Raw genomic sequence first — 13,672 nt, forward strand, 5'->3', positions numbered from 1 at the left:
ACAGAGCCCAGCATAAATGTCACACTGATGAACTTGATCCCAGCTGTCCTATTTAACAGCTGTCCTGCTTCTCAGTGGCACTGACCTAGTTTGAGTAATTTGTACAAAATATCTTGGTAATCGAACCAACCTGCTATTTCACTTAGCTAAATCATTATTTAGGAAATATAATCATTCTGATTAAATTATTGTGGCAATTGAATACTGCTGCAACACTTTACTCCAATCTTGCTTGATTGTTCTTCCCTGACTTTTAACAAAAGCAATTAACATATTCTTTACACTCCTCTGGACAGCTTTGGGGAAAAAAGGAGGATATATCATTACTGTCATCTTTTTAATAGGTATATACAATTATTAAAGAAATAATAAAAGAATAACAAGAATAATGAAACTTTCTAATGTCCTAGCTGTGCCCTCTTCCATGAAATCATCTTGTCTAGGAAAACGTTCCGTGAAAGAGAAGCATCACTGTAAGCACAGAAGAATCGTAATTATCTCCTCAATAACCTGACACTTCTGACTTTATTATGTTTGGTGTCATAGTTAAGGAAAAAAAGAATTCTGCTCTTCTTGCTTGTTAATATCTCCTGAACGCTCTTAACTCTGCTTCAATTTTTTTGTACCATCCATAAGTGAGCAGTGGGGCAGGGTGGTCAATGCTAAGAGGTAAAAGGGTTTGAGGGAAAAAGGTAAAAGGGAGAGAGGGTTATTTGAGAAAGACATAAGCTCAAGGATAGACTCAAGTGGTAACTTCATATAATGAAATACTATATACCAACAAAAACAAACCAGCCACAACACTGGAAGAACACAGATTAACCTCATAAGCATCATGTTCATAACATATCATTCCATCTGAATAAGGTCCCAACAACCAACCTCTAGTATTAGAAGTCAAAATAGAGATTACTTCTGGGGAAAGCAGAAGTAGATAGAAGGAAGGAGCATCTATTGGGAAAGCTTATATTTATTGACCCGGCATTGGTTTCTGAACTGTGTTTACTAATATATAGTATGACAAGTAATTTAATTGTACAGTTATTATTTATATATTTTCTCTAAGTATTCAAAAGTTTTTTTTAAAAAGGAAAGGAATGGGGATCCCTGGGTGGCGCAGTGGTTTGGCGCCTGCCTTTGGCCCAGGGTGCGATCCTGGAGACCCGGGATCGAATCCCACATCGGGCTCCCAGTGCATGGAGCCTGCTTCTCCCTCTGCCTATGTCTCCGCCTCTCTCTCTCTCTCTCTCTCTGTGACTATCATAAATAAATAAAAAAATTTTTAAAAAATAAAAAGGAAAGGAATGCTGGGGTAACTGGATATCCACATGCAAAATGATGAATTTCAACTCTATCTTACTCCATGTACAAAAAAACAAAATGGATTAAATACCTAAATGCTCACCCTGTAGCTTGTATGCTTGATGCTTAATATATGGCTTAAAACTATAAAACTCTTTTTAAAAACTATAAAACTCTAAAAGAAAAACAGGTGATGTAAATGTCCATATCCTTAGATTAGACAATGGTTTCTTAGATAAGAACCTAAGACACAAACAACCAACGATAACAAAAAAAGAGAACTGGTCTTCAGACTTAGAAACTTGTGTCAAAGGACATCAGTAAAAAAGTGAAAGGCGATCCACAGTCTGGGAAATATTTGCAAATGATATATCTGATGAGGGTCTAATATCCAGAATATGTAAGGAACTCAACAACAAAACATAAATAATCCAATTAAACAATGGACAAAAGATTTGAATAGACATTTCTCTAAGGAAGATATACAAATGGCCAATAAGTTCATGAAAAGCTGAACATCATTAATCTTTAGGGAAATGCAAATCAAAACTATAATGAGATATTGCTTCCTACTCTCTAGGAAGGCTATAATAAACACCACACACACACACACACACACACACTCACTCACTCACTCACACACCCACAACCAGACAATAACAAGTGTTGGTGGGGATGTAGAGAAATTGAAACCCTCATACACTGCTGCTGGGAGTCTAAAATTGTCCAACCACTGTGGAAACCAGTTTGGCAGTTCCTCAAGATGTTGAACGTGAGTTACCATTGTGGACCAAGCAATTCTTATCCTAGATATATATCCAAGAGATCTGAAAATATATATCCATGCAAAAAACTGTACATGAAGGTCCCTAGTAGCATTATTCATAACAGCTGAAGAGTGGAAACAACCCAAGAGAATCAACTGATACATGGATAAGCAAAATATATCTATACAATAGGTATTATTTGGCCATAAAGTGGAGTGAAATACAGGTACTTGCTAAAATACGAATGTTAAGTGAAAGAAGCCAGAAACAAAAGGTCATATATTGGATGGTTCCAGTTGTATGAAATGCCTAGAATAGGAAATAGAGAGGGACAGAGAGCAGTTGAGTAGTTGTCAGGATTTGGACGGAGGGGAAATGGAGAGTGACTGATTTATGGGATGATAAAATTAGTGTTAACCGTGGCACAGCCTTTTGGATATACTAAAACCACTGAGTTTAAACTTTAAAATGGTGAATTTTATGGCACACGACTGATATCTCAATAAAAAAATGGATTTGACAGTAAGTAGATGATTGATTTTCAATTTAATTTTTCTATGGTGGAGCTCAGAAAGCCAAGGAGTTCAGAGGCCATTGTGGAGGTGGTTGGAGAAACCAGCCCACTTCAGTCCAGTGGAAAATGAATTCTTGGGCCTTGCATCTCTTCAAAGCTGCATGAAAAATGCTTGCTGTAGACACTTTTAATCAAGACACTCCCACTGTTAATGCCACTCCACTTATGCTGGGTGCTACCTGTGAGGATTCTCTGGATTCTCTCCTCTGGCTAATAAAGCAATTTGGGAAGTGAATGTCCTCTCCCAAACCTGCTGGAGGTGGGCTATTAAAGAGGGTGGAGTGTCTTTGCAAGAAAATGCCTGTGACTGAGGAAATCAGGCTTTGCTGGAAAGAGAGAACCAAGCATAGGACCAGCTTGATGATGTCATCACCAAATGAAAGGACAGGAATGGAATAAAAATGGAGAGAAGCATAACCTTTACCATTGTGTTTCTGCAAAAATCCAATGACCTTTTCCAGCACGGTGGTTTTGTCCATTTTCCGAGTGTTGCCAGGGAGCATGGAGCTAAGCTCTTTGATGAGAACATTGAACTGGTCCCGACGCTTCTTCTCAGACTTGTTTCGAGAAGCTCTGTAAACACGGAACACACAGGTTACTAGAATATTCCACTTCATAAAGGCTTTTTGTGAAATGGAAGTATTTGCTATCAGACTGTGCTCTGTCGTGATCATCTTATCAGAACTCTTTCAGGGAAAGTAACATTCACCACATTTCAGAGTTGAATAATGGGGACAGAAAAATGTTTTGCTAGACTCTTGGCCACAAAGACAGACAGTGTTAATAAGTAAGTTCTGACTCAGATGCAAAATCTTACACAGATTAGCTCCATTGCCAGATGCTGCTCACTCTGACTTTATGGAGCTTTAACCTTCAGAGAGCAAATGACATGCTGTGTACATGGCTGCAGCCCAGAGGGCTTTGCTCTGATAGCCCTTCCTTAGGCTCTAACCACGTCCCCTCCAACCCAGAGCGCCCAGCCCTTGGTATCAAGTTACAAGGGGAAACCAGGTACCTGGAGTGTCTGGCAGAGAGCCAGTGCCACACAGGGCATATGTCCTGGCCCCCGCCCCAGAGCTCATCATCCTCTGGGAAGACAAGGCACACCCGATAAAAAACCGTCTGCAAGCCGTGCTCGACCCAGGGCCAACGTATGACAGGGGAGGCGTATGGTTGTCAAGCTGCTAAGAGCAGATGAACCATTTTAAAGATGACATAGAGGAGCCTTAAATGCATATTACTAAGTGGAAGAAGCCAATCTGAAAAGGCTACATACTGCATGATTCCAACTATATGACATTCTGGAAAAGGCGAAACTATGGAGACAGTGAAAAGATCAGTGGCTGCCAGGGACTGAAGTGGGGATGGATGAATAGGTGGGGTACAGAGGATTTTTAGGGCAGTGATACTCCTCTTTATATTATATTGGTGGGTTCACATCATTTTACATTTGTCCAAACCTATAGATTTACACCAAGAGTGAGTGCTAACATAAACTGGACTCTGGGTGATGATGATGTGTTGATGTAGGTTCATTGTTAATAATAGGGAGGCCATCCATACATAGGGACAGGGGATAGATGGGGAAATATCTGTACCTTCTGCTGTTTTTCTGTAAACCTACAAGTACTCTAAAAAAAGTAAAGTCTATTTAAAATATGACACACTACACCGCACATCTATACAGAGCTCGAAGTAGAGCTGCTTGGCTTGCGGGGAGGAGACCTCTGAGGAAGCCTGGGATCCTTGGGAACCAGAACAGGAGCACACGGCTACACAGGCCGCTCTACTAGATAGCCCAACAAGGGGCAGGCATAGCAGGAAGCCTGCCCTCAGCCTGAGGAGCTCTGGGAAGCAGCACCACTCTAGAGGTCTTGATCTTTAATGACACACCACAGACCCTGGGGGCTGGCTCTGAGCTCCGAGGGACCAGCCCCTTATCAACAGTCATCTTTTATTTTTAAAGATTTTATTTATTTATTCATGAGAGACACACAGAGAGAGGCAGAGAAGCAGGCTCCCTGTGGGGAGCCCAATGCGGGACTCGATCCTGGGACCCCGGGATCACAACCTGAGCCCAAGGCAGATGCTCAACCACTGAGCCACCCAGGCATCCTTATCAACAGTCATCTTAGTCAAAAGTGATCATGAGCTGACTCACCTTTCTCATTTCACGCAGGATGGACTTTTTCCACATCAGCTCATTGAGAGAGCAGGAGCCACAGCTGTGGGGCCCATTGAATGTGGTCTACCTGCTGCTCTAGGTACCCTGGGGCCTAGCATCAAGGTGGCTGGGGCAGCCAATCACTTATCAGGAGGCTATTGGCCAACGTGTAGTCAGGACAGGGTGCTGGTGGCTTAAGATAACTCAGAGGGCTTCACCTCCCTTGGGGTAGGTATCCATATCTACAGGTATTGGTGTCAATAAGGATTCTGCTTCCCCAAACAGCCCCTGCAAACAAGGGTCACAATGCAAATACTCTCTTCTTAGATGCCACAGTGGCCATAACCACTTTGCTTGCCTTGCCTAAGGACACATGACCTGCCTTTATTTCAACACACTTGTTGAAGAGCCATCCTTTGCTGATTATATCTCGGTTTGGGCTCCTTCCTGATAATACCCAAGGCAATTCTTCAAAGCTTACCTCAAGTGTGTGGTCACTCCCCACAGTCAAGATCTCTTCCTTTCCCTGACTTTCTGCTCATTTCTAACCTTCTTGGATTTGGGGGAGGACCTGACACCCTTTTAAAAAAAGATTTTATTTATTTATTCATAAGAGACACGGAGAGTGAGGCAGAGACACAGGCAGAGGGAGAAGCAGGCTCCCTGTGGGGAGCCTGATGTGGGACTTGATCCCAGGACCCCAGAATCACAACCTGAGCCGAAGGCAGACGCTCAACCATTGAGCCATCCAGGCACCCCCGAGGACCTGACACCCTTAAGGGGTTTCTACAAGGGCCTCATTCCTAGCCAAGTAATCACCCTCATATACGTGCTCTCAGAGTCATGGACTGAAATGCAGGTGTCCAAGGAAGATGCTAAGGTGCCTTTTGTGAGTCGAGGGTAAAAAGCATCATGTTCAAACACACAGGAGAGAAGAAAGGAACCTTTTAACTTTCTGAGTGACTGTCTATGCATTATAAATAATTTTTTGGCCTAGATTTTAAAGAGTGACATGCAGCCTCCTTAGCCAAAAAAAGCTCTGTTCCTGTCCTAGTTTGCCCATTATAAATTATTTGTGAGCCGATAACACCCAGCTCATTATTACTCTGTTCTCTTCTTCAATGGGTGTAATGACAACCAACATGGCCTGGCAGAGGATACGATGAAGGCTCATATCATTAGTGACAGAAACACAAGCTTGTTTCCATCAGCCTCCGCCTGGGACACACTATGGTGCCCACTGGAAATCGGTCAATGTCAGCTGGATCTGCAGCTCTGAGGCAAGAGAAAGAAAATGAGCCTCGAATGACCTTATTTCCAATGAGGAGGTCATCTTGGCAGGCCGAGAGACACCACACGGAAGGCACTGGGACAACCAGCTGAAAGATACTTAATCAGCCTCTGGTTTTGATTTTTCTGTTACATCACTATTTACATTTGGGCAAGTTCATCCATTTTAAGTGTGCAGTTTGATGGATTTTGGTAATTGTGTCACCACCACCACACCCAGAGATGAAACAGTTCCCTCATCCTGAAAGGTAGTCTCCTGCATCTTTGCTGTTGATCAACCGTCAATGACAGCCACAGGAAGCCAATGATCCGCTGTCACTGTAGTTTTGACATTTTTAGAATTTCATATAAATAAAATCGGACAGCATATAGTCTTTAACGTACATTGGATTAAGTTTTGGAGATGCATCCACATTGTTGCATGTATTAAGATCCCTTTTGACGGCTGACTAGTGTTCCCTGGGTTGTTTCCAGTGCAGGGGTATTGAGAATAATGCTGCTCTGAGTATTCACATCCGTGTCTTTGGGTAGACACAGGAACACATTTCTCTTGGGCAAATACACAGGCGTGAAATTGCTGACTCATACTCTAAGTATATGTTCACCGCGGTTAGATACTGCCATGCTGTTATGCCAGGTGGCTGTCCCTTGTCTGCATGTCCACCGGCCACCTATGAGGGTTTGTGTTGCTCCACATGCTTGTCAACATGTGGTACCATCAGTCTCTTCTCACTTTAGGCACTGCGATGTTTCCTCATTGTGGTTTCAATTTGCCTCTTTCTGATGATTAATGATGTTGGACACCCCTTCACATGTTTACTACTATTTCATATATTTTCTTTTGTAAAATGTCTACTCCAATCTTCTGCCCATTTTTCAACTGCGTTGTTTGTCTTCTTATTGAATTGAAGAGACGGGGGAGGCAGAGAGAACGAGAGGAGGGCTGGGAGGGAAGGGGTGTCTATGTCTGTGTGTCTGTGTTTGTGTGTATGTTTTAAATACAGATTGATACAAGCTTGACCCTTTGGTTTTGAATGCAGGGCTGAAAAGCCCCAGGGGATCTTTTCGAGTGTTCCTCAAGGGACATTGGTCACGGAGATAACATTTGCCTGGTACTTACTATGTAACAGGCACTATTGTAAATGTTATATATATATATTAATTACTTTAATCTTCACAATGACCCTTTAAGATACTACTATTCCCATTTCACAGATGAAGCAGCTGAGGCACTGAGATGTATGACTCCCTGAAGTCAAATGACTGGGAAGTGGTAGAGCAGGCTGGCGTGGGCACCTGTACTGGGAAGCAGTGTGCTCTCCTGTCTCCTGCAGCTCCCTCAGAACCATCATGAGGTATCTGTTATGGAGCTGTGCACCAGCGCTCTGGGAACACAGGACTAAGAATGACAAATCGGGCTGCTTGAGGTGACAGCATAGAAACTGAACACATTCTGCAGAAAAAAAATGGCATTGCATGCTAACAGGATGATGGTATTTGTGCTCAGGGAAAAATACTGCAGAAAATCAACTAAAAAAGGCCAACTAAAAAGAAGCTTAGAGTTAGGGACACCTGGGTGACTCAGTAGTTGAGCGTCTGCCTTCGGCTCAGGGTGTGATCCTGGGGTCCTGGGATCGAGTTCCGCATCAGGCTCCCCGCAGGGAAGCCTGTGTCTCTGCCCCTCTCTCATGAATAAATAAATAAAATCTTAAAAAAAAAAAAAAAAGAAGCTTAGGGTTTAGAGGAAGAAATGCAATTTCTACATCAGGTGCAATGTGATAAGGGTTAGGCGACAAGTTGAGACAAATTGCTGGAGAGTTCACAAGGGGAGGAGATCAACCATGCGAGGTAGTCCAGGAAGCCTTCAGGGAAGGGGCTGAGGCAAGGTGGCCTGGAGGGGTGGGTGGGCAAGTGGCGGGGGGAATCAGCCAAGGAAGAGCCGAGTGGTCAGGTGTGACAGGACAGCTGGGGACATGCGGGAAAGTAAGGTGAGAGAGAGAGGACAAGAAGAAGAGAGTCTCAAATGCCAGTACAGGTGGTCTGGTCATGGCTTTCGGATGAATCCAGACTGCTGATGGGCAGTCTCAGGGAGGGAAAGGGTAAGGACTTCAGGAAAAAGAAGAGAGGGACCCAACGCAGGGGGAAGTGAGCAGAGACTGGAAGGAGGGGGGAGGGTGGTCGGGCACAGGACCACAGTGCCCTGCATGGCTACGGGCTGTGCTCCTCAGCTCAGTACTAACCAAACTCATTGTGAGGAGCACAGGAGAGAAAGTTGGGAATCAGAGGCAAAGGAGCCTCACTTGAATTTCATTGGTCAAAGGACAAGTAATGCTGACAATATAGACCTTTAAAATTTTTACTCTCAAAATGAACACACAGTAAACTTGACTTTTTCTTCGGGGCACAGTTCTAGAAATTTTCACACATGAGGAAATTCATGTAACCATGATCACAACTAAGAGACAGAAGAATTCCCTCTAAAAATCTTCTTCATTCTCTCCACACCTGTAGCCCCTGGCAACCCCCACCTGTTCTCCATCACTGTGCCCTCCCTTTTGGAGAATGTCATATAAACACAATCGCACAGCACATAACCCCCAAGCCTGATTTCTTCTACCCACAGAAGGCCTTTGAGACTCATTCAGGTCGCTGTGCCTATCAGTACCCTCCCTGTCTTAGTGCTGAGCACTGGTTTTCTATCGTATGGATGTCCCACAGCTGGTTTATCCAATTATCTGTGAAGAAATTTCAAGTTTTCCTTTTTTTTTTTTTTTTTGCAGTCATGAAGAGACCTGTTGTAGACATTTGTGTACAAGTTTTTTTGTGTGTAAGCACAAGTTTTCAGCTCTCTGAAATGAGTAACCTGGGTCATATGGAAAATGTATGTTTAGCTTCATAAGAAACTGCCAAACTGTTTTCCAGAGTGGCTTTACCATCCTACCCCCTCACCAGCCATGTAGGAGCGATCCAGATGTTCTTTCTCCTCAAGGGGAGTTAATATTGTCAGTACTTTTCATTTTAGCTAATCTAAGAGATGTGCAGTATTATCTCACTGGGGCTTAAATTTGCATTTATCTAATGGCTAATGATGTTCTTTTTTTGCCATCTGTAGATCTTCTTTGGTGAAGCATCTGTTCATGTCTTTTGCCCATTTTGAAGTTGTGGTTTTGTTCCCTTACTGTTGAGTGTTGAGCATCCTTTACATATTCTGACACAAATCCTTTGTCTGACATATGATTTGTCAGTATTTTCTCACAGCTCGCCTTTCTATTCTCTTAATAGTGTCTTTCACAGGGTCAAAGTTTCTCATTGTGATGAAGTCCAAGTTAGCAATTTTTTTCTTTTGTGGATTGTGCTTTTGGTGTCAGGTCTGGGAATCCTCTGCCCAATCACAGGCCACAATTTTCTCCTGTGTTTTCTTCCAGGAGTTCTACACATTTTACATTTCATGATCCACTTTGAGTTAGTTATTTTTATAATAAGTAAGGTTTAGGTTGAAGTTTGTTTGTATAGGGTTGTCCAATTTTTGCAATATCACTAAGGAAAAGGCATCTCTACATGGGATTACCTTTGTAAAGAATGAGTTGGTCATATTTAGGTGGGTCAGTTTCTGGTTCTCTATTTTCTATTTTGTCTCATTGACCAGCGGATCTATTCCTCCACCAGTACCATGTAGCTTTATAATAAGTCTTAAAATTGGATAATGTGATCCCTCCAACTTTATTCTTCTTTTTCAAAATTATTTTTGACTATTCTAGTTTCTCTGCCTTTCCATTACATTTACCACCAACTTGTCTATTCCTACAGAGTTCTGCTGGGATTTTGATTGGAATTGCTTTAAATCTATGGGCCAATTTGGGGGAAATTTGATATCTTTATTCTGTTGAGTCTTCCAATCATAAACACAATCTTTCCATTTATTTAGGTTATCACTGATTTCTACTATTTTGCAATTTTCTAGTAGGTGTCTCACATGTCTTATTAGATTTATACCTAAGTATTTCATTCTTTTGGATTGATTATAAAAGTGGCATTGCACTTTTAATATCAGTTTCTAATAGTTCACATTAGCCTACAGAAAGATGATTGATTTGTGTGTTGACCGTGTATCCTGTGACCTTGTTAAATTCACTTGTTAGTTACAGGAGTTTTTAGTTGTTTGTTTTGCTAAGTGTCTTGGGAGGGCCTATATATACAAACATGTCATCTGTTAATAAGGGAATCATTATTTCCTTTTTTCCAATCAACATGCATTTGGTTTCTTTTACTCCTATTGCTCTGGCTAAGACATGCAGTATGACATTGAACAGAGTGATGACAGCAGATACCTTTGTCTTATTTCCCATCTTAGAAGGGAAAACAGTCTTTTGTCAGTAAGTATATCAGCTATAGGTTTTATATAGATACCCCTTTTTAAAAAATATTTTATTTGTTTATTCATGAGAGAGAGAGAGAGAGAGAGAGAGAGAGAGAGGCAGAGACACAGGCAAAGGGAGAAGCAGGCTCCAGGCAAGGAGCCTGATGGGACTCGATCCCTGGTCTCCAGGATCATGCCCTGGGCTGCAGGCGGCACTAAACTGCTGAGCCACCCAGGGATTCCTCTATAGATACCCTTTACCAATTTAAGGAAATTCTCTCCAATTCCTAGTTTGCTGAGAGTTTATATCAAACATATAAGTTGAACTCTGTCAAACACCTTTTCTGCTTCCTTGAATATGACCATGTGATTTTGGTTTTTCTTCTTTATCCTGCTACCTTGATGGATTACAATGACTGGTTTTTGAATGCTGAACACCCTTACAACCCCTGGATAAAAACTTCAGGGGTTTTGATGTATTTTCCACATAGGTATATATGACATATGTATATATTTTCATTTCTTGTACTGTGTATTTTCTGGGTAATGCTGGCCTCAGAAAATAAGTTGGGAAGTGTTTCCTCCTCTTAATTTTCTGGGAAGGACTGTATAGAATTGGTGATATTTTTTCTTTTAATGTTTGGCAGAATTCATCAGTGGAACCATTTGGGTCTGAGATTTTTTTTTCAGAAGATTTTAAACTATAAATTCAATTTCCTTATTAGTTATAGGACACTTCAGGCTTTCTAGTTCATCTTGCAGGAGTTTTGGTACCTTACGTTTTTTGAGTAATTGGTACCTCTCATCTAGGTTGTCAAATTTATGTGGATACAATTGTTTAGAGTATTCCTTTATGGTCCTTTAATGTGTGAAGGGTGTGTAATAATACTTCCCTTTTTATTCCTGCTATTGGTAATTTATGTATTTTTTTGGGTCATTCTTGCAAAAGGCTTACCAATTTTATTGATTTTAAAAAAAATCATGTTTTGGTTTTTCATTATAATTTTTCTGTTTTCACTCTTATAGATTTATGCTCTTAATATTTTCATTCTTCTATTTGCTTTGAATTTATTTTGCTCTACAGTTTATAGTTTCTTCAGGTGAAGGCTTAGATATTGATTTGAGACCTTTTTTTCCCCAGTGTACCCATTTAATGTTGTAGATTTCCCACTAAGCACTGCTTTAGCTACAACCCACAAATTTTGATATGTTGTATTTTAATTTTTGTTCAGTTCAAAATATTTTCTAAAATTCCATGAGACTTCCTCTTTAACCTTTGAATTAGGGATCCCTGGGTGGCACAGCGGTTTGGCACCTGCCTTTGGCCCAGGGCGCGATCCTGGAGACCCAGGATCGAATCCCACGTCGGGCTCCCGGTACATGGAGCTTGCTTCTCCCTCTGCCTGTGTCTCTGCCTCTCTCTCTCTCTCTCTCTCTCTCTCTGTGTGACTATCATAAATAAATAAAAATTAAAAAAAATAAAATATTAAAAAAAGACTTAAAAACAAAACAAAGCAAAACAAAACAAAAAGCCTTTGAATTACTTAGAAGCCATACTGTTAATTTCCAGTTTTAGAGACATTGTTCCTGCCATTTTTCTGTTTGCAATTTAATTTCAGTTCAGTTATATTTCTTTATATTTATTTTATGAAGCAGGATTTGGTTAGTGAATGTTCAATGGGTCCTTGAAAACAGTGTGCATTCTGCCATTGTTGGGCGGAGTGTTCTATAAATGTCCAGCAGATCCTGTTGGTTGATGGTTTTTTCAGTTCTTCTATATCCTTGCTAAATTTCTATCTGACTAGTTCTATTACTGTGATAAGCATATTAAAGACTCATTGCAGTTCTTTAGGTTGTGCTTCATGCATTCTGAAGTTCTGTTGTTAGGTGTATACACATTTAGAATTGTTATGTGTTCTTGGTAAATTGACTCATTATTATTATATAATGTCATTCTTTATTTCTGGTAATCTTCTTTGCTCTGAAATCTACCTTATTTTGTATTAATATAGTTACTCTGGCTTTCTTTTCATTACTGTTTGTGTGGTATGTCATCACCCTCAATTTTACTTTGAGCCTACTTATCATATTTTAAGTGAATACTTTGTGAACAGCATATGGTTAAGTCATTAAAAAAATTCATTCAGGGGATCCCTGGGTGGCTCAGTGGTTTAGTGCCTGCCTTTGGCCCAGGGCGCGATCCTGGAGTCTGGAAATCGAGTCCCATGTCGGGCTCCCGGCATGGAGCCTGCTTCTCCCTCCTCCTTCTGCCTCTCTCTCTCTCTCTATGTCTATCATAAATAAATTAAATAAATAAATCTTTAAAAAAATTCATTCCAACAATTGCTTTTAGTTGGCATATTTAGAATGCTTACATTTAATGTAATTATATGTTTAGGTTTAGGTGTATCATTGTACCATCTGGGTTTTTTTTTTTATTCTTTTTGTTGTTCCTATTTCTTCTATCTTGCCTTCTTTTGGGTTGTCAAAACATTTTTTGGCATTCCATTTTAATTTATCAATTGTGTTTTTATTTACTACAGTACCTTGTATAGTGCTTAGTAATTACTCAATGGGTTATAATATAAAAACTTAGAATATTTTATCATTTCAAGTGGGATGTAGAAACTTTATTCCATTTAATTCCCTATATTCTCTCTCCCTTTATGTTGCAGTTATCTTACGCACTACATCTACACACACTGAATCAGATAAGCTTATGTTATTTTTTCCCAAATGTCAGACTATCTATTCTATGTAGCCAGATATTTACCATTTCTGTTACTCTTCCATTATATCTCTTATCTCAAGTTTCCATCTGGTATCATTTCCTTTCTGTTAGAAAAACTTCCTTTAGCAATTCTTTCAGAGCAGGTCTACTGATAAAAAAACTTTCTTAGGTTTTTTGTTTGTTTTGTTGTTGTTTTTTTCATTTGAGAATGTCTTCACTTACCTTCATTTCTGATGGGTATTTTTACTGAATCTAGAATTCTGGGCTAATGGTTCTTTTCTTTCAACTTTAAAAAGATGCTGTGTCATCACCAGATGGCTTCCAAGATTTTTTTTTTTAAGATTTATTTATTTATTCGTAAGAGGCACACAGAGAGAGAGGCAGAGGGAGAAACTGGCTCCATGCAGGAAGCTCGATGTGGGACTTGATCCTGGCATCCCGGGATCATGCCAAAGGCAGATGCTGAACCGCTGAGCCACCCAGGCAT

At 40.6% G+C, this 13,672-nt stretch overlaps 1 protein-coding gene across 2 annotated transcripts in view; it reads right to left on the bottom strand.

Moving 5' to 3' along the window:
- NPAS2 (neuronal PAS domain protein 2) overlaps positions 1-13,672 on the bottom strand; it is a 158,498-nt gene that overhangs the window by 61,159 nt on the left and 83,667 nt on the right. For both annotated transcript variants that reach the window (XM_072844497.1, XM_072844496.1), the window contains exon 3: positions 3,068-3,216. In XM_072844497.1, coding sequence (XP_072700598.1) covers positions 3,068-3,216 — 149 coding nt within the window. The remainder of the gene's footprint in view (positions 1-3,067; positions 3,217-13,672) is intronic.

This window comes from Canis lupus, chromosome 11 (genome assembly GCF_048164855.1).
Source record: "Canis lupus baileyi chromosome 11, mCanLup2.hap1, whole genome shotgun sequence".
Taxonomy (NCBI): domain Eukaryota; kingdom Metazoa; phylum Chordata; class Mammalia; order Carnivora; family Canidae; genus Canis; species Canis lupus.